This window comes from Lampetra fluviatilis, chromosome 36 (assembly GCF_964198595.1).
Source record: "Lampetra fluviatilis chromosome 36, kcLamFluv1.1, whole genome shotgun sequence".
NCBI classification, from domain to species: domain Eukaryota; kingdom Metazoa; phylum Chordata; class Hyperoartia; order Petromyzontiformes; family Petromyzontidae; genus Lampetra; species Lampetra fluviatilis.
Genome location: NC_136310.1, coordinates 11,200,702 through 11,222,348, shown reverse-complemented (window position 1 = coordinate 11,222,348; position 21,647 = coordinate 11,200,702). Strand labels below are relative to the sequence as shown.

At 52.7% G+C, this 21,647-nt stretch overlaps 1 protein-coding gene across 2 annotated transcripts in view; it reads left to right on the top strand.

Moving 5' to 3' along the window:
• Positions 1-21,647, top strand: part of IGSF21 (immunoglobin superfamily member 21) — a 112,525-nt gene that overhangs the window by 65,598 nt on the left and 25,280 nt on the right. For both annotated transcript variants that reach the window (XM_078873383.1, XM_078873384.1), the window contains exons 4-6: positions 1,718-1,827; positions 10,129-10,244; positions 12,919-13,123. In XM_078873383.1, the coding sequence (XP_078729509.1) occupies positions 1,718-1,827; positions 10,129-10,244; positions 12,919-13,123 (431 nt within the window). The remainder of the gene's footprint in view (positions 1-1,717; positions 1,828-10,128; positions 10,245-12,918; positions 13,124-21,647) is intronic.

Genomic DNA, 21,647 nt, shown 5'->3' with positions numbered 1-21,647 from the left:
GGGCGTCGGACTATTTGTATGCAGTTCTTCTGCCCCAACGCACATTTTTTCATTGTTAATCGCCGAGACAGCTACTTTTTAAGAAAGGGGGGGGGGGTGATGTAAATACAGTGTATATATAAAGACAGTTGCGTGGGTAATGACAATGCGCGGACTAGCGGTCACGAGTGGTAATTACGGGTGTGGAGATAATATAGAAGGCTAGCAGTCCCAAGTGGTAATAATTGGCTAGGTGACAGATAATCGAACGATCTGGAAGCTCCAGGAAGGTTCAGCAACTCGCCAGAGAGTTCGAGAAGTAAGGGCGTGGCCAGGGGCAGAGCGCTGGCCACGTTCCGCCCCTGACCACGGTCGTTGCTGTCTTCGCGTCGCCGCTGTGTTCAAGTCATCGCTGTGAAGCGACCGACAAAAATAAATAAACCCTCTACACACACTGACAATACAACACATACCCACTCACACATACATAGACACACTGACAATGCAACACATACCCACGCACACATACATAGACACACTGACAACACAACACATACCCACGCACACACAAACGGACAGACTGTACACTTGTTTTATGCATTGAAATCGAGTTTTATGCATTGAAATGCAAACTGCATACATGTGTATAAACACACACATAATAAACAGCCCACCCTCACTGGCAATGTATTTATAAACACATTAAAATAAACACACCAGCGAATTACACTGCCGTATGTAAAAAAAGATGAAGATACCCGGGATAGCCTTTGAACAGACTGTTGGGGCAAGTGCTGTTAGCGAGCACCTATTAAGGCCGTCACACGTGGCACCTATGAGCGATTGGGGTGCCGACACCACGCCCGACCGCCTTTGTCTCCCTAAGTGGCGATGTTTTTTTTTTATATACACCGAACCAGCCATACATTTTATTTTCGTTCAGGTTGAGTCGACCTAGGGGGTGATGGTGCCCAGCACCGCTTGGGCCTCCACCGTCGTTTCGAAATTCCCCTCCGACGTAGACACCATGACTTGACATCGGCTCGCCGCGCGCTAACCACTGAGCCCACCGCTCACATTCTCGTTCGACTCAGCCCATCAGCCCTCCCTCCCTCGGGGGGGGGGGGGGGAAGTCAACAGACGTCCTGTAGAAATACTTGCCCCCTGCCATAGGAATGTGTAATTTCCACAACCAGCTACGGTGATGGTGGTATCCCGAATGGTGGGATTGTGAACCCAATCCGTGCAGACATTTGAGCGTTCAATGGTGAATGAAGGGCCTCCCCACACCATGTTCATCGTAAAGGCCGGTTCAGATATCACTCGCGGCAATCTGATGTTATCGCCGTGTCCAGGTATCGAACTCGGGTTGCCAGGGGTTCGGAGTGCAGTGTGCTAACCACTGTGTCACCACTCTCACGAACTGATGTTAGCCGTGTCCAGGAATCGAACGAATTGTCACGTTTTGTTTATGTGACAACCCTTACTGATTGGCCATGTGGGTGGTGGCAGGTTTAACGACACCTTTAAAAAAACTCTCCAAAAAAAAGCTTATGGATAACATTAGTCTAGAAAACCCTCCGATTACGACTACTGCTGCATGCCTTTCAACAGCGAATCCCAACCAATTCTGACCAAATGCTTAAGACGCGACTATTACCAGCCACTCAGGTCATCCTCCTGAGTGACCTCTACCCAGACATGCCATCCTCCATGACCTATTATCCTATGAACCCAGGCTGGCAGACGTGAAGCTGCGAGACCACGGGCCCTACCAGTGCCACGTGAGCGTCTACGACAGGAGCCGCATGCTGGAAGCCACGGGGCACGTGTTCCTCAACGTCATGGGTAACAGAGACACTCACCCCCAACCCTCAGCCACCCATCCACTCACCCACCGCCTGGCCCACCCATCCACTCACCCATCCACTCACCCATCCACTCACCCATCCACTCACCCACCACTCACCCACCGGTTCGCCCCCCCCCCCCCTGCTCACTCGCCCGCTCACCCACCCGCTCACCCGCCCGCTCACCCACTCACCCACCCGCTCACCAACCTGCCCACCCACTCGCACACCGACCCACTCACCCATCCTCCCACCCACTAACCCACCCACCCACGCACCGCACTGCAGGCCACTACACTTCTCTCCGCTTCTTCCCTCACACTGTTCCACTGTGGAGTTTCCTCCTACTATCATCATCATTGGTGTCGTCATCTATTTTGCACTCCAAGCTCTCATAACAACAACAATAACAGCAATAACACCAACAAAAAAAGAACAATAACAGCAACAACAATAATCAGAACAACCTCGCTGCGTTCAAGAAACGTGTTCATGCACTCTTTTCCAATTACACATTTGACGGCGGTGCTGTTTGTTTCTGTCTAATGGCAGCTTGAGGTTTTGGGCCTCTCTGGGCCTCTGCCCGGCAGCAAACTCAGAGAGTTACATCGAGATCCATATAGTTTCATAGCGTGACATAGAGACTCATAGAATTACATAGAGATCCATAGCGTGACATAGACACTCATAGAGTTACATAGAGACCCATAGGGCACTGCAGGGTTGCAATGTGCGAACTTAACACGGACAACAACAAAGACGACAACGATATCAACGACGACAAAGACCACAACAACGACAACAACAACAACGACAACAACTTATTGACACATGAAGCCCAAGCCAGAAAGCTACTCAGCCCACCTCTACAGATTCACGAAGCTCGCCGACCCTTGCTTGCATCCAGTTAGCTAAGGCATATATAACGCATGCACGCACACATACACACACAACAACAACAACCGCCATTCGCCACTAAGTGGCGATGACGTCACCACGACGCTTGTGCCAGGCCATGTGCACCCTGAGGCCACGTGAAGTGTCGAACGCCCGCTGGCAGGAGGTCACGGGGCAGACCCAGCAGGTGCCACGGGTCGACTGACCGAGATGACCGAGATGACTGGCTGATGCACCACCTGTGCCCCCTACTGTGCCAACTTGCTGTGCTTTAGCCACCCGGCGCTCCGCTCGTTGTTGTGAGCGTCGCTCCTCCGCCCTCCGTTGTTGTTGGAGGGCGACTGCCTCCAACTGCCCAGTAGCGTCCTTCAGGAGCCTCCTCCACTGAGGCCGATCTTGACACCGCTGGTACCAGTCATCGGCAAGTCCACTCAGCTCCACGTCCTCCTGTACCACATCACTCCATCTCTTCTCTAGCCCGTGCCGCGCCCGTTTAGCCCCCTCGATCCGGCCGAACAGAAGCTGTTTGGGCATGCGGTGGCTGGGCATGCGGGCTACATGACCCAGCCAACGCAGCCTTGCCTGCCGGAGGAGCTCACTGATGGGACTTTGCCCAGATCTTTCAAGGACTTGTGAGCTCCTCACACAATCCAGCCTGGTTAAACCCAGGATGGATCGTAGGCAGGCCAGCCTAAATGTTTCCAACCGGCGAAGATGCTCCACTAGGGGGGTCCACGTTTCGCAAGCGTAGAGAAGGGAGGGAATGACCGTGGCCGAGAAGACCTGAAGCTTCGTGCGGAGCGACAGACCAGGTAGCTTCCACACAGCGTTACGCAACCGATGAAAAGATATTGCCGCTCGACTGATTCGGAGTGAGACCTCTGCTGATAAACTGGAGCCGGTCATAAGCACACTGCCCAGGTATGGGAAACTCTCCACTCTCTCCACAACTGCCCCATCACCGATTGGGAGATGTGGGGGTGGAGTGCCCGATGGTACAAAATACCCAGGCAGGTGCTTAGTTTTGGTGGGGCTGATGGTAAGGCCCCACCTCTTAGTGGCACGCTCCAGTCTCAGCAGCAGCGTCTCCAACTCCTCTTCTGAATGAGCAGCTATTACCAAATCATCGGCATACATAACGTGGTTGACCAATAGGGAGCCATCCCTTGATCGCACCCGGGCGTCGATCAGCCTCTCATTATATCTGTACCAAATGGTAATTCCCCCGGTACAGCTATTGAAGGCTTCACGAACTACGCAGTCGAAATAGATGTTAAATAATGTGGGAGCCAGAGGACATCCCTGTCGCACCCCAAGGTGTACAGGGAAAGGTTCCGACTCCCGGCCACGTAGTTTTACCCGGGCCCGCTCACCATCATGAAGGTCCTTAATGATCGTGAGCAGAGGGTCAGGGACTCCGAAAGCACGAAGAACAACCCAGAGCCCAGTCCTACTGATGGTATCATAGGCCTTGACCAGGTCAATAAAGCAGAGATGTAGGTCTTTTCGGAATTCCCTACACCTCTGCTGTAGCAGACGGACAGAAAATATGGCATCTGTGCAGGACCGCCCTTTCCTGAAACCGCATTGGGGCTCCGCAAGCCTCTCCTCAGCGTGCCTAGCAAGGCGATGTTGAATAATCCTTGCCAGGACCTTACCCGGCACACTGAGGAGTGAGATGCCCCTGTAGTTGTTACAGTCGGTACGGTCCCCCTTCTTAAAGAGGGGGACCACCAGGGCATCCTTCCAATCCTGCAAAACCTGTCCAGTGGTCCAGACTGTTTTTATGATGTCATGTAGGTCAGTCTGTGCACAAACGCCACCCTCCCTCAGCATTTCGCTTGGGAGATCATCTCTGCCCGGTGCCTTCCCTGGTCTCAGACTCCGGATCGCCCTCAGTACTTCCTCAACAGCTGGCACCTCAGCCAGCCACTCACAGGGGGTGACCTCTTCCAATATTTGAGGCACCGCAGCCTCGGCAGAGTCATCCCCACTTTGTGCCACGTTGTTTCCAGGCTGAGGGATTTCCCCTCCCCCAGGACCCCACAAAAATACTCAGCAAATCTGCGAACCTATTCCTGGGGGTCGGAGATTGGATCACCGTTTGTTCCCCTAATGATGGTAATAGGTGTGGCACTGCAGGTAACTTTTTTGATGGAATTAAAGAGTGATTTGTGATCACGGGCCATTCTCCGACGTGGGATGTTGTAGCCGATGAGAGTGGGCCTGTCGCTTTTTCTCAGCCAGCTTGAACACCTCCTCTGTCAGCCAGAGTCTCTGGGGAGGTCTGGACCATGTACTCAAAGCAGCCATTGCAGCTGCATGAGCTACAGTCCTGAACCTCGTCCATTTCCCCTCGACATCAGGACAAGTCGGGGACAATGCCAACCCCAGCCGCAAGCGATGATTAAATTCTGACTTGCAATAATAGTAGGTTTTTACCCTTTTAACTGGTACAAAACTGACACCTCTGACTTGCAACTTTCATCAGATAGCTGAGACCATGCCACTATGGGTTTGAATGGGGTCCTGGGTGTACACCCACCACCGGAGTGGATGAATGGCAGGCGCATCTTACAGATGACAAGTCAATAGTCAGTGGGCAGATCAGCTCCTAGGTAGGCCCTGGTGTCAAGGACATGGGCCCGCATCCGCTGTTCCGTCACTATGTAGTCCAGCAGATGTGCTTGCTTGGACCCAGCATGCATCCATGATGTTGTGTGGATGCGCCGATGCCAGAACAGCATGTTGGTAATTACAAGCCCATGGGCTGCACAAAAATACAGCAGCCTCCTGCCGTTATTATTAAGCTGATCTGGCCCATGCCTTCCAATCACTCCAGACCAGGTGCCAGCATCATGACCAACTCAGGCATTGAAGTCACCCAACAGGATGACTCTATCCCGAGGGGCCACTTTAGCTAGCACCTGTGATAGGAAGTCATGGAAAACATCTGACTCATCGGCCTTGCCTGCATCCTTCCACGGATGTTCGTCTTTGGTGGGGGCATAAGTAATCACGACCACCACTCCTCGCCTCTGGTTGATGGGAAGGTGAGCCCAAAGTAGCCTGGGGCTTACAGCTTCCACCACTACCACGCTCCCACCACGCTCCCACGCCCCATTCATTATTTTTTTCATAAGAAGAACCACTCCCTCTTGTTTGGCAGTCTCCTGTCCCGAGTAGAGGACTGTCCACCCCTCATGGTGGCAGGAGCCAGAACCGGTCCACCGGACCTCCTGAATACCACAGAGATCCAGGCAGTACCAGTCCAGCTCCCGACAGAGGAGTGGTAGCCTCTCCTCCATAGTGAGCATTCGAACATACCACGTGGCCACACGTAGTATTTTTGTTGTTGTTTTTTGAGGAGCCCCGAGGGTAAGGATTCAGTTTCCTGGCTCCATCAAATGGGGTTTGGTCAGGAGACGTCATAGACGCCTGTACCCCCGGGGCTTTCGGTATAAGATTAATACATTTTTAAACTCGTAGTTTAGTGGTAATTAATTGAAGATGGAGGGGTTACCAGCCCCTCGCACCCGTCCAGAGCGCCCATTTGGCCGCTTTGTTGGTTATAAACGCCATAAGGGGAATGGCCAATTTAAGTTGGCCCTCCCCCCACGGCACTGCCCACCACAGCGTTGCCGTCTGGCACCACGAGGAAGGAGGGGTTGTTTTTGCCGGACACATATACACATATACACACATACAAGCAGACAACGGCTGCCCAGCCAATATAGCAGCAACAGCTCATTGCCAAGACGAATACCTTTAAACTGGGCCACGCATAAATCACACGCACGTACACACACATACGCATGCACGCACGCACGGAGCGCTGCGTGTATATATCACAGCAAAGTGTAAAGTCCACACGCTGACAGAAACACAAATAACACAACACACACACGGCTACACAAATCTTACGTGCGCGCGTTTAAAAGACAAAGGCAGGCCCCCTATACAGTCTTTAACAGACCGCTGGGACAAGTGGCGATGATTATGCATCGCACCGGGTACTCATTTGAGGCCGAGTCGACCTAGACGAGGCCCAGTATCGGCTCAGATAATCGGCGCTGGTGTTGGCCGTGAGCAGAAATTGAACTCGGGTCGCAGGATTCGTAGCGCGGTGCGCTAGCCGCCACACTACCGCTCCCCGCACCTGCGGTACCATACAAAGATAAAGGTCCCCTGTATCGTCCTTGACAAACCGCTGGGACAAGTGGTGTTACGATGGGGCGGCCGCCTTTGTCTCCCCGGCGCTGGCTGGCTCCCCCACACAACAGACATATGCATGCAGGGACAACGATGACCCGGATAGCCTTCGACAGACTGCTGAGGCAAGTGCTGTTCGCTTTTAGGGTATTGCGTGAATGTGTGTACGCGTGTGTGTGTGTTTACGTGTTATTGAGCGCCTATTAAGGTGCTCGCTAACAGCACTTGCCCCCAACAGTCTGTTCAACCTAGACAGGGGATCTATGTTATCTTTGTATTTGTGTTAGTGAGCACCTATAAGGCCGGCAGTGCAGAGGTTAGCGAACCCAGTGACCCGAGTTCGATTCACGCTCACGGCCAACACCGGTGATGATTGTCTGAACCGGTTATGAGCCTCCCTTAGGTAGACTCAGCCTCAAATAAGTACCTGGTGCGGTGTGTAGACATCACCACTGGGAAGACAAAGGCGACCGGGCGTGGTGTTGGGCACCCGCCTCCTTGTGTGCTGTGCCAGCCTTCATAGGTGCTCGCTAACAGCTCTTGCCCCTACAGTCTGTTAAGGCTATACGGGGGATCTTTGAACCTCATCACGGACACGCAGACACACACACACGACCCGACCCACACAAGCGCAGACATACATACATACGTACCCACGCACCCCTATAAACTACCCATTCACACATGAAAAACCACACACACATTTTTTCTCACACACGCACATACCTACCCACACACACACTTACAATATCATAAAAAAAAGAGAGACAACCCATGAGCCCGAACAGACAGTTGGGGTAAGTGCTGTCAGCAAGTCATTGCCGTATTACAAAGACACACGTCCCCCTCGTAGCCTCAACCGAATTTCGTGGCGAGTGCTGTTAGCGAGCAGCACTTGCCACTTGCTCACACGCGCGGTGGGGTAAAGTGTGGAGTGTGGGTACTGCCACCTCTCCCAAGACGTCTTCTGGTAAACGTGGAGGAGGAGTAGGGGGAGGAAATTGCCACTCGAAATATCACTGCAGCAGAGGGCCCTTCCGGCAACAGTGGCGTCAGCTTGCAGTTTCAATGCTGCACCTTTAGCTGTGTCTCAAGTATACACACTAGCAATGTAATACCGAGACAGAGATCCCCCGTGTAGCCTGTAACAGACTGTTGGGGCAAGTGCTGTTAGCGAGTAGCAGCACCTATGAAGGCCGGCACGGCACACGAGGGGGTGGGTGGCCAGCACCACACCCGGACGCCTTTGTCTCCCCAGCGGCGATGTGTGGGTACTCATTTGAGGCTGAGTCGACCTCGGGGATGCCCTTGACCAGTTCAGATAATCCTCACTGGTGTTGGCCGTGAGCGGGAATCAAACTCGGGTCGCCAGGTTCGTAGCGAACCGCTACACTCCGGTACATTACGCACACACAAACTAACCTACCCACACATACAAACTAACCCACACACAGACAGACAAACTAACCTACCCACACACAAACACAAACTAACCTTCCCACACACACACAAACTAACCTACTCACACACACAAACTAACCCACACACACAGAAACTAACCTATTCACACACACGTGCAGTCGTATAAAACCTCCTCTTGAAACGCCTTCCTCCCTCCCCGCGTCTCTCTGCCGCCTGCCCACAAAGGGGCTCAATTTTATTGAATTATGACTTAGACTCCAGCGTGCATGCTGATGTGGGGCTGGTCACCCCCAGGGACGCCCAGGCTGCCACCAAACCACTGAGCCCACGCGGAAGTAATTATCATCATCATCATCACGATCATCACCACCATCATCATCATCTCCATCATCATCACCATCATCACCACCACCATCAGCATCACTATCATCACCATCACCACCATCACTATCATCACTATCATCACCACCACCATCATCACTATCATCATCACGATCATCACGATCATCACCACCATCATCATCCCCATCATCATCACCATCATCACCACCACCATCAGCATCACTATCATCACCATCATCACTATCATCACTATCATTACTATCATCACCACCATCACTATCATCACCACCATCACTATCATCACCACCACCATCATCACTATCATCACCATCATCATCACTATCATCACCACCACCAGCCAGCGATTTCATTGATCCGTCTCTCCTTGGGTTGGGTCCCCCCCACCCCCGCCTGCCCCGGGACGTGCTCCATTCCTCAGCTTCCGCCTCTGTTCTCGACCACCGGGAGAATCTTTTTTCTTCCTGGAGAGACAAATCCGATGAGCTATAAAGCTCTTCTTCCCACAGATGTCCAGTAGGAGCATGTAAGAACGTTATAGCAAACAATAGAAAAATACGGTAGTCGTGCAAAGTATAAGAAAGGTAAACAAATCCCCCTAACACATAGAAATAAAACGAAACCATCCCCATCCTACCAGGCAAAGCCCTGAGGTATTCATTTCTTTTTCAGAAACGAGTTGGCTATCACAAATGACAGTTCAACGAAGTGGCTCATCATTTGGATATTTATAGCAGAAAAAAATATCTAAATAATCTCAATGCGTGTTTCTAAATGTGGAGGGGAAAACCGGAGGACCTGGAGAAAAAATCCACGCGACCACGGGCAGAGAGAGAGACACCACAGACTCCAATATACAGCAGCAGGCGTTGCCAGGGTCGGGATCAAACCCACGACCTCATGCATTCCAGGCGAGGTAGTTAACACCTCATAGTCACCGTGGCCCCTCTCTCTCTCGCTCTGTACGAGATGGGTTCGTAACGGCCTGGTCATGCGAGTTCACTTCTCTCGCCCACGGCCAACTTCGGTGAGGAATATCTGAACCACGTGCTGGGTCCTCCCCTGTGCCAAGCCACCCCTGAAAGGAGTTGCCTGTCGTGTCAACGTTGTTAACTTAACGTTGGGGCTGAAGTGCACCCCTTCTACTTTCACTTTCATTGAATATTTTTACTTGTTAAATACGCCACAGCCACGACCGTTCCCAAATGCAGACGGTCTCAAGTGGGCAGCTCACGGGCGCGTGTTCAAAACTTCACCCCGCCCCACCGCCCCGACGCCTTTCACCGGCCTTACACAGTCGCTCGTTGACAGCACCCTGGTTGATCGGCTATGCGCGGGGTAGCGGCGACGTGGCGGGTGATTGGAACCTCTCGCTCGCTTTCTCTCTCGTTCTTTTCCTCTCCGTCAGTGCCACCGTCGTCCATCTCTCTGATCGCGGCGGACGCCCCGGCGCCGTTCAACCGCTACGAGGCGCGCAACTTCACGCTGGTGTGCATCGTCTCCGGGGGCAAGCCAGCGCCCACCGTACGTTACGGGGAGGCAGGGTGGGAGGATGATGAAAAAACACGCACGGATAACAACCGGCACCTCCACCACCACCGTAACCCCACTTCCACTCCCCACCCCCTACCCTGGATTTGGAAACGCTGCCACGTGGGCGAGCAGGTGAGCGAGCGGGCGGCGAGGGTACGGGTCGGTGGCGTGCGTCGGTAATGCGATCGGTGTCGTCGCCGGTTCCGATTCAGCTCCATGTCCCCGCGCGGTGCAGTTGTAATGGACGGTGGAAAGCATCTGGAACTCCCCCCCTCACCGTCCCCCCGCCCCCATCGCCCAGTCCGGGCACAATCCACCTTCGTGGCACGCGTGTGAACGGGTCCGCACGCAAGTCGCGCGATCGGCAGGTCGCGTGTGTGCAGCAGGGTTAGGTGCACGCATCGGCCGTTCATCTCAGTCAGTCGACCCGTGGTGCCTGGGTCTGTCCCATGACACCTGGGTCTGTCCCGTGACCTCCTGCCGACGGGCGTTCGACACTTCACGTGGCCTTAACGTCCACCTAGCCTGGTACAGGCGCCGTGGTGACGGCAGGTCGCGTGTGTGCGGCAGCGTTGGGTATTGGCCGGTCATCTCAGCAGTCGACCCGTGGCACCTGGGTCTGTCCCGTTACTTCCTGCCGATGGGCGTTCGACACATCACGTGGCCTTAACGTGGTGACGTCACCACCACTTAGTGGGGAATGGCGATTGTTATTGGTGTGGGCACTTCCACCTCTTCTACGGCGCTGGGCTAGCGTGGGGGGTAGGCGACACCCCCCTACCCCGACCAAGTACAGGGGCCCGCTAGGCCTAGTAATGGCCCAGTAAAGGTTGAACGTTGCCCCAACTTTTGGGGCAATCGTCGTAATGTTGTTGTCATCCTTGGAACCTGTTGGCACCAACGTCGGCTCAACATTTTATGTTCACCGCCGACAGGGCAGCACCATCAGTTTCACTTTAATTGTTGAATACTCACAAACCGACTGACGGCTCACGCGGACAGCTCACATGCTTGGTTGCCTCTAAACGTTCAATTATTTCCTACCCAGTGATCAATTTCCATCCGCGCGGCGTGAGCAGAGATGGGTTCTGCAGTAACTCTTCCAGGCGGCTTTATCATCCTCCTTAAAACAACATGAGGATGGCCGAGGTGTCATTCCGCGACCAAGCTATTATTTGCATGATTTCTGTGCAGACGTGGAGCGAACGAATCCCGATAATTCTGACCCCAATTTTTTTCTCTGCCTCCCGTCTCCTCTCGGATAATGGGCGCAGCCACTCCGCCGTCGATCAAAAGCTCCTCAGAAATAAAAAATCTGAAATCTTTACGTTGGCTGGAAGAATCCAGTGAGCTTGTGAAGCTCCTTTTTTCCACACGGATGTCCAGTTTGGGGGTCGGGTCAGAAAATGACAACAAAAAATAGAAAAAAAATGCTTAGAGTGCAAAGTATAGGAAAGCCAAGTCAGTCACGAAATGTAAATAAAACTACAGTAGACTCTCAATTACCCGCGCTAATGACGGGGAGGATAGCCGCGGATAATTTCAATTCGCGGATAATCATAAATCATAACCATTGTCCACGAACCTCTATGGGAAAAACCACTAATATAGTTGTAAATTATGTTTACATTAGGAAAATAGAGTTTGTCATCACTGCGGGTGCTCAGAGGACTCGGCCCACTGAGTGGATGACAGCAGAGCCACGCCAATCAAAAGTCATTCAAACTCTGCCAACTGTTATAAAGATATTGCAACTACTGTATTGTAGAGGCGATCACGCAGATTTCTAATTAACCGAGTGGTGCCTCTCCTCAACATCGAATCCACGTACAAAATTCTCAAAGTATTTCTGACGCAGCCCTTCGGTCGCACGGCCTTTCATTCCTGGGGGTGGGTGCATCATTTCAGCGATGTTGCTCCATGACAGAGCAAGCTTCTGGACATGGTTTCGACGCATCAGTGTCTCACCAGCAGAGTCAGGCTCTCCAAAAACAGTGCTGGTGAGCCGCCAATCTTACACGGGGGGAGGGGGGGGGGTGGTCTTAGTGCGACGCTAAAATTATACAGGGACTCTACTTACGAACATTCGACGGCCACCACCACCGTCACCACCACCACCAGCGTCACCACCACCACCAGCGTCACTACCACCACCACCATCACCACCACCACCGCCGCCACCATCACCACCACCGCCACCCATTGACGCGACTACTCAAGCCAGATACGGCCACACCCAAGTTAACGTTGGAGATGCATTGACTGAACGGCGTCGATCGAAGCGGTGTAACAGGGTAATCAGCAGCAGCGGGTGGTTGGTGATGGTGGAGGCGATGGCTGAGAGGCGCTGGACAGCGAGGGAGGAGGCGCGAGGAGGATGGCGACGGCGCTGCCGGCGACGCGTGCGCGGGTTGGGCTCCGAGGCGACGCTCGGCGAGAGGCGACGGCATGAAGATTGAAGTGGGGACGGAGTCAGAGAAAGCGACGCTCGCGGGTGACGGGGACAGTCGGGGCGAGTGCTGTGCATACGTCCGGGCTGTCCCGCACATGCGAGTCACCCCAGGGAACCTCGACCTGGTGTGGGCCACCCCTAGGTCGATTTGACCTAAAACATTTTTTGACCCCACCGCCCCTTCCCACACCCCCCACCGCCCCTTCCCACCAGGTTCGATTTAAACGCGACGGGGCGATCGTGGAGGCGCAGGGGGACGCGGTGGCGGTGCCCTCCTCCCCCTCCTCCCTCCTCACCAACCCCCGTGGCCGGCCCCGGACTAAAGAGGTGAATGACGAGGAGGAGGAGGAGGAGCAGGAGGAGATGGCGATGGCGGACGCGGAGAAGAGGGACGACGGCGGTGGTGGTGATGATGGAGGTGATGGGGATAGTGACAATGATGGTGGCGATTATGGTGACGGTGATGGTGCCGATTATGGTGATGGTGATGGCTGTGGGTGGATTGGCCAGTGCCTGAAGAGAGCGGACAGTCTGAGCGACAACGCTGCCTATACGATCCAAACTGTTTTTTATTTAACAGGGAAAGTCCACTGCGCTATATAGTAGCTCTTTTTCAGAAGCGACCTGGCCACAAATGTTGGCTCAACGTAGTGGCTTATCATCATAACGTGTAAATATATAGCGGCCAAATAGTCTAAACGCATGTTTCTAAATGTGGAGGGAAAAACCGGAAGACCCGGAGAAAAATCGACGCGACTGCCGGGAGAGAGACACGCAAACTCCAAATATACAGCAGCAGGCGTCAGGGTCGGGATTGAACCGACGACCTCCTGTAGACCAGGAGAGGGAGATAACATCTCGACCGTTGCGCCCTGTCAACAGCGCTGAGGGAGACGAGAGGGCCGGGGAACCTGTGGCTAGGGGTAGTGTCAGGGGTAGAGCTGGTGCTAGTGACTGTTTGACTGGGGTAGTGTCAGGGGCAGAGCTGGTGCTAGTGACTGTTTGACTGGGGTAGTGTCAGGGGTAGAGCTGGTGCTAGTGACTGTTTGACTGGGGTAGTGTCAGGGGCAGAGCTGGTGCTAGTGACTGTTTGACTGGGGTAGTGACAGGGGTAGAGCTGGTGCTAGTGGTTGTATGGGGTAGTGACAGGGGTAGAGCTGGTGCTAGTGACTGGCTGTCTGGGGGTAGTGACAGGGGTAGAGCTGGTGCTAGTGACTGTTTGACTGGGGTAGTGTCAGGGGCAGAGCTGGTGCTAGTGACTGTTTGACTGGGGTAGTGACAGGGGTAGAGCTGGTGCTAGTGGTTGTCTGGGGGTAGTGTCAGGGGCAGAGCTGGTGCTAGTGACTGTTTGACTGGGGTAGTGTCAGGGGCAGAGCTGGTGCTAGTGACTGTTTGACTGGGGTAGTGACAGGGGTAGAGCTGGTGCTAGTGACTGTTTGACTGGGGTAGTGTCAGGGGTAGAGCTGGTGCTAGTGACTGTTTGACTGGGGTAGTGTCAGGGGCAGAGCTGGTGCTAGTGACTGTTTGACTGGGGTAGTGACAGGGGTAGAGCTGGTGCTAGTGGTTGTCTGGGGGTAGTGTCCAGGGGCAGCGCTGGTGCTAGTGACTGTTTGACTGGGGTAGTGTCAGGGGCAGAGCTGGTGCTAGTGACTGTTTGACTGGGGTAGTGACAGGGGTAGAGCTGGTGCTAGTGACTGTTTGACTGGGGTAGTGTCAGGGGTAGAGCTGGTGCTAGTGACTGTTTGACTGGGGTAGTGTCAGGGGCAGAGCTGGTGCTAGCGACTGTTTGACTGGGGTAGTGACAGGGGTAGAGCTGGTGCTAGTGGTTGTCTGGGGGTAGTGTCAGGGGCAGAGCTGGTGCTAGTGACTGTTTGACTGGGGTAGTGACAGGGGTAGAGCTGGTGCTAGTGGTTGTATGGGGTAGTGACAGGGGTAGAGCTGGTGCTAGTGACTGGCTGTCTGGGGGTAGTGACAGGGGTAGAGCTGGTGCTAGTGACTGTCTGGGGTAGTGACAGGGGTAGAGCTGGTGCTAGTGGTTGTCTGGGGTAGTGACAGGGGTAGAGCTGGTGCTAGTGGTTGTCTGGGGTAGTGACAGGGGTAGAGATGGTGCTAGTGGTTGTCTGGGGTAGTGACAGGGGTAGAGCTGGTGCTAGTGGTGGTCTGGGGGTAGTGTCAGGGGTAGAGCTGGTGCTAGTGGTTGTCTGGGGTAGTGACAGGGGTAGAGCTGGTGCTAGTGGTTGTCTGGGATAGTGACAGGGGTAGAGCTGGTGCTAGTGGTTGTCTGGGGTAGTGACAGGGGTAGAGCTGGTGCTAGTGGTTGTCTGGGGTAGTGACAGGGGTAGAGCTGGTGCTAGTGGTTGTCTGGGGTAGTGACAGGGGTAGAGCTGGTGCTAGTGGTTGACTGGGGTAGTGTCAGGGGTAGAGCTGGTGCTAGTGACTGTCTGGGGTAGTGTCAGGGGTAGAGCTGGTGCTAGTGGTTGTCTGGGGTAGTGACAGGGGTAGAGCTGGTGCTAGTGACTGTCTGGGGTAGTGACAGGGGTAGAGCTGGTGCTAGTGGTTGTCTGGGGTAGTGTCAGGGGTAGAGCTGGTGCTAGTGGTTGTCTGGGGTAGTGACAGGGGTAGAGCTGGTGCTAGTGGTTGACTGGGGTAGTGTCAGGGGTAGAGCTGGTGCTAGTGACTGTCTGGGGTAGTGTCAGGGGTAGAGCTGGTGCTAGTGGTTGTCTGGGGTAGTGACAGGGGTAGAGCTGGTGCTAGTGACTGTTTGACTGGGGTAGTGTCAGGGGCAGAGCTGGTGCTAGTGACTGTTTGACTGGGGTAGTGTCAGGGGCAGAGCTGGTGCTAGTGACTGTTTGACTGGGGTAGTGTCAGGGGTAGAGCTGGTGCTAGTGACTGTTTGACTGGGGTAGTGTCAGGGGCAGAGCTGGTGCTAGTGACTGTTTGACTGGGGTAGTGACAGGGGTAGAGCTGGTGCTAGCGACTGTTTGACTGGGGTAGTGTCAGGGGTAGAGCTGGTGCTAGTGGTTGTCTCGGGTAGTGACAGGGGTATAGCTGGTGCTAGTGGTTGTCTGGGGGTAGTGTCAGGGGCAGAGCTGGTGCCAGTGACTGTTTGACTGGGGTAGTGTCAGGGGCAGAGCTGGTGCTAGTGACTGTTTGACTGGGGTAGTGACAGGGGTAGAGCTGGTGCTAGTGACTGTTTGACTGGGGTAGTGTCAGGGGTAGAGCTGGTGCTAGTGGTTGTCTGGGGTAGTGACAGGGGTAGAGCTGGTGCTAGTGACTGTTTGACTGGGGTAGTGACAGGGGTAGAGCTGGTGCTAGTGGTTGTCTGGGGGTAGTGTCAGGGGCAGAGCTGGTGCTAGTGACTGTTTGACTGGGGTAGTGTCAGGGGCAGAGCTGGTGCTAGTGACTGTTTGACTGGGGTAGTGACAGGGGTAGAGCTGGTGCTAGCGACTGTTTGACTGGGGTAGTGTCAGGGGTAGAGCTGGTGCTAGTGGTTGTCTCGGGTAGTGACAGGGGAAGAACTGGTGCTAGTGGTTGTCTGGGGGTAGTGACAGGGGTAGAGCTGGTGCTAGTGGTTGTCTGGGGTAGTAACAGGGGTAGAGCTGGTGCTAGTGGTTGTCTGGGGGTAGTGACAGGGGTAGAGCTGGTGCTAGTGGTTGTCTGGGGTAGTGACAGGGGTATAGCTGGTGCGAGTGACTGTCTGGGGTAGTGACAGGGGTAGAGCTGGTGCTAGTGGTTGTCTGGGGTAGTGTCAGCGGTAGAGCTGGTGCTAGTGGTTGTCTGGGGTAGTGACAGGGGTAGAGCTGGTGCTAGTGACTGGCTGGAGGTAGTGACAGGGGTAGAGCTGGTGCTAGTGGTTGTGTGGGGTTGTGACAGGGGTAGAGATGGTGCTAGTGGTTGTCTGGGGTAGTGTTAGGGGTAGAGCTGGTGCTAGTGGTTGTCTGGGGGTAGAGTTGGTGCTAGTGGTTGTCTGGGGTAGTGACAGGGGTAGAGCTGGTGCTAGTGGTGGTCTGGGGTAGTGACAGGGGTAGAGCTGGTGCTATTGGTTGTCTGGGGTAGTGTTAGGGGTAGAGCTGGTGCTAGTGGTTGTCTGGGGGTAGAGTTGGTGCTAGTGGTTGTCTGGGGTAGTGACAGGGGTAGAGTTGGTGCTAGTGGTTGTCTGGGGTAGTGACAGGGGTAGAGCTGGTGCTAGTGACTGGCTGGAGGTAGTGTTAGGGGTAGAGCTGGTGCTAGTGGTTGTCTGGGGTAGTGTTAGGGGTAGAGCTGGTGCTAGTGGTTGTCTGGGGTAGTGACAGGGGTAGAGCTGGTGCTAGTGGTTGTCTGGGGTAGTGACAGGGGTAGAGCTGGTGCTAGTGGTTGTCTGGGGTAGTGTTAGGGGTAGAGCTGTTGCTAGTGGTTGTCTGGGGTAGTGACAGGGGTAGAGCTGGTGCTAGTGGTTCTCTGGGGTAGTGACAGGGGTAGAGCTGGTGCTAGTGGTTGTCTGGGGTAGTGACAGGGGTAGAGCTGATGCTAGTGACTGTCTGGGGGTAGTGTCAGGGGTAGAGCTGGTGCTAGTGACTGTCTGGGGGTAGTGTCAGGGGTAGAGCTGGTGCTAGTGGTTGTCTGAGGTAGTGACAGGGGTAGAGCTGGTGCTAGTGGTGGTCTGGGGTAGTGACAGGGGTAGAGCTGGTGCTAGTGACTGGTTGTGTGGGGTAGGGTCAGGGGTAGAGCTGGTGCTAGTGGTTGTCTGGGGGTAGTGTCAGGGGTAGAGATGGTGCTCGTGGCTGGTTCACGAGGGGTAGTACTAGGGCTGGACTTTCGTAACATTCCTTGGCAACTTTTGCCATTAAAACTGCGGGCTAATACACGAGGCAGAATAAATGCAACCGCTTTTACGAGTTGTAAATCTTAGGCAAAAAATTTAATTCCCTCGTGCGATATGAATCACACTTTACGTGGCCTCTTCATTAAACACAATGTGCAGACGTGCATGCACACACACACACACGCTGTGGCATCTGGGCTGCATTCTCATGCTCGTTTATATATCCCAAGACAGAGATCACAATCAGAATCTTGATTTGTTTTTATCCGAGAGGAGTCCAATGACCTATGAAGCTTTTTCTGACAGACAACCAGCCATCCTCTTGGTTCTTTCGGTAAAGTCACGTAGAAGGGAAGTAATAAAATAATAAAAATAAAACATAATAAAATAAGTGTAGTGTGTAGTGTAATATTACACTATGTATTATTCTAAGGTATAGGGTGGTGTATAGTAATACAGTATATAATTTAACGTTGGGTTTGTCTATGGCAGCATATAGTACGGGGTAGACCCGTATGATGTAAGGAAAAAAGTTTAGCTGCGACATAAAATTGTAATGTATTACTTACTGTTAGTAGCTCAGCTTATTGGATAGTATATTTAGTATAATGATAATACTATGTAGTTTATACTTTAGTTTTTTACGTGGTTGTTTAGTTACTGCAGCTACATACTATTAACATTCCTTCCCTTTATTAATGCTACCCCTATCCCCTCCCTTTGATGCTGCTAATCCTGCATAATGCACGGGCATAATATGACTTTGAAAACCCCCCGCCCACCTCCTACGCATTTCACAAGTAGTACTAATCACATACCTGCATTTCCCATAAATATGCTAAATTCCTCTTGATATGCAAATTATTTTGTCAAGGCGCCCTTCCCCCCTTCCAACCCAGCTTAAATATACGCTCCAAGCGTGGTGGTGTTTCATTCAGACGCTGTCTCCCCGACAGACCTGGTCTTCACCTGAGGACGGCTGCTTGCGTTGTGGCCGAAACGTCGTGAGAATTATTTTATTATGTTTTATTTTTATTATTTTATTACTTCCCTTCTACGTGACTTTACCGAAAGAACCAAGAGGATGAATCCCTGCAGTCACGAAAGCTTTAAATCGAAAGACATCCAGCCGTTTAGCAGACGTCTTTGCCGCACGGGCCACCTCTCGTTTCCGTTGGCCATTGTCTATCCACTGCTAGATGAGGGCCTCCCCAAGCCGTCGGCATCCCTCACAGCCCAGGGATATAGTGTTCCGTCGGCGCGTCGTCGCTCCATCTCCGCGGTGGGCGTACTCTCGGCCACGTTCCCTCCGTTTGGCAGCCATTCTGTCAGCGGTCTCGTCCATCGGTCGTTTTCCCTTCTAGAAGTGTAGTTTTTTAAATTATTATTTTAGAGTCTCAAGACTCTTTTCAAGAGGGTCCTTCCAGGCATTGGCAGTAGGCGGGTGGGGGGGGCGATGTCGCTGAATGTGTAACCCTAATTGAGTAATTTGCAGGTAACTTTTAAGCATTGGGGTGTTTTGTATAAGACCGGTGCCGTTGTGTGGGAGGGTTTTTCTTTTCGCGATGGGAGGAAACCGGAGAACCCCGAACAAACCCATGGTGGACACGGGGAGAACATACAAACGGCAGTCACTCACACTCACAAAAAGACAAAGATGCCCCATATAGCCTTAACAGACTGCAGGAGCGCTGTTAGCGAGCACCTATGAAGGCTGACATAGCACACGAGGGGGGTGGGTGGCCAACACCACGCCTGGCGCTTTTGTCTCTCTGTTGGTGATATTTACACACTGCACCAGGTACTCATTTGAGACTGAGTCGACCAATTCAGATAATCATCACTGGTATTGGCCATGAGCGGGAATCGAACCCGGGTCACCAGGTTCGTAGCGCAGCACGCCAACCACTACACTACCGCTCACACTCATTCACCCACTCATTCACCAATGCCAACAGCCGCCATTCGCCACGTGGTGGCAAGTGACGTCACCACGGCGCCTCTGCCAGGCCAGGTGCACTTTGAGGCCACGTGAAGTGTCGACTGAGATGACCGGTAGATGCACCAGCTGTACCCCCTAGTGTGCCAACTTGCTGCATTTTAACCACCCGGTGCTCCGCTCGTCGTTGTGAGCATCGCTCCTCTGCCTTCCGTTGTTGTTTGAGGGCGACTGCCTCCAACTGCCCAGTAGCCACCTCCACAGAGGCAGATCTTGACACTGCTGGTCCGCTCAGTTCCAAATCCTCCCGTACAGCATCAGCTCATGTCGTGCCCGTTTAGCCTCCTCTGTGTGGTCAAACAGAAGCTGATTGGTCATCCGGTGGCTGGGCATGCGGGCTACGTGGCTACACACTCACACTCATTGAAACACACACACACACACACAACAATGGATGCGATTCGTCACTAAGCGGCGATGACTCCACGTGGCACCTGTGCCAGGTTAGGCTGGCCGTCAGGAGGTCACGGGAGCTATGTATGGGTTGACTGAAATGTGGTGACAGGTACAACCAAGTTTGCATCCTATTGTGCCAACTCACTCACTATCACACTCACTCACTATCACACTCACTATCACACTCACTCACAATCTGCATAACAGGGGGAGAAAACATAAACTCAAAGACAGACTCACTCATTCACTCTATCTTTCACTCATACTGAATCACTCAAACTCACTTTGCAGATTTCGATTTAAAGCTTTCGTGACTGCAGGGATTCATCTTCTTGGTTCTTTCGGTAAAGTCACGTAGAAGGGAAGTAATACAATAATAAAAATAAAACATAATAAAATAATTCTCACGACGTTTCGGCCACAACGCAAGCAGCCGTCCTCAGGTGAAGAATGAAACACCACCAAGCTTGGAGCGTATATTTAAGCTGGGTTGGAGGGGGGAAGAAGAGCGACATGACAAAAGAATTTGCATATCAAGATGAATTTAGCATATTTATGGGAAATGCGTAGGAGGTGGGTGGGGGGTTTTTCACTTTGCAGAATAGGAGAACATACAGTGAGGGAAAAAAGTATTTGATCCCCTGCTGATTTTGTACGTTTGCCCACTGACAAAAAAATGATCACTCTATCATTTTAATGGTAGGTTTATTTGAACAGTGAGAGACAGAATAACAACAACAAAATCCAGAAGAACACATGTCAAAAATTGTATAAATTGATTTGCATTTTAATGAGGGAAATAAGTATTTGACCCCTCTGCAAAACATGACTTAGTACTTGGTGGCAAAACCCTTGTTGGCAATCACAGAGGTCAGACATTTCTTGTAGTTGGCCACCAGGTTTGCACACATCTCAGGAGGGATGTCCCACTCCTCTTTGCAGATCCTTTCCAAGTCATTAAGGTTTCGAGTCTAATGTTTGGCAACTCGAACCTTCAGCTCCCTCCACAGATTTTCTATGGGATTATGGTCTGGAGACTGGCTAGGCCACTCCAGCACCTTAATGTGCTTCTTTTTGAGCCACTCATTTGTTGCCTTGGCGGTGTGTTTTGGGTCATTATCATGCTGGAATACCCATCCACGACCCATTTTCAATGCCCTGGCTGAGGGAAGGAGGTTCTCACCCAAGATTTGACGGTACATGGCCCCGTCCATCGTCCCTTTGATGCGGTGAAGTCGTCCTGTCACCTTAGCAGAAAAACACCCCCAAAGCATAATGTGTCTACCTCCATGTTTGACGGTGGGGATGATGTTCTTGGGGTCATAGGCAGCATTCCTCCTCCTCCTCCAAACACGGCGAGTTTAGTTTATGCCAAAGAGCTCCATTTTGGTCTCATCTGATCACAACACTTTGACCCAGTTGTCCTCTGAATCATTCAGATATTCATTGGCAAACTTCAGACGGGCATGTATATGTGCTTTCTTGAACAGGGGGACCTTGCGGGCGCTGCAGGATTTCAGTCCTTCACGGCGTAGTGTGTTACCAACTGTTTTCTTGGTGACTATGGTCCCAGCTGCCTTGAGATCATTGACAAGATCCTCCCGTGTAGTTCTGGGCTGATTCCTCACCGTTCTCATGATAATTGCAACTCCACGAGGTGAGATCTTGCATGGAGCCCCAGGCCGAGGGAGATTGACAGTTATTTTGTGTCTCTTCCATTTGCGAATAATCGCACCAACTGTTGTC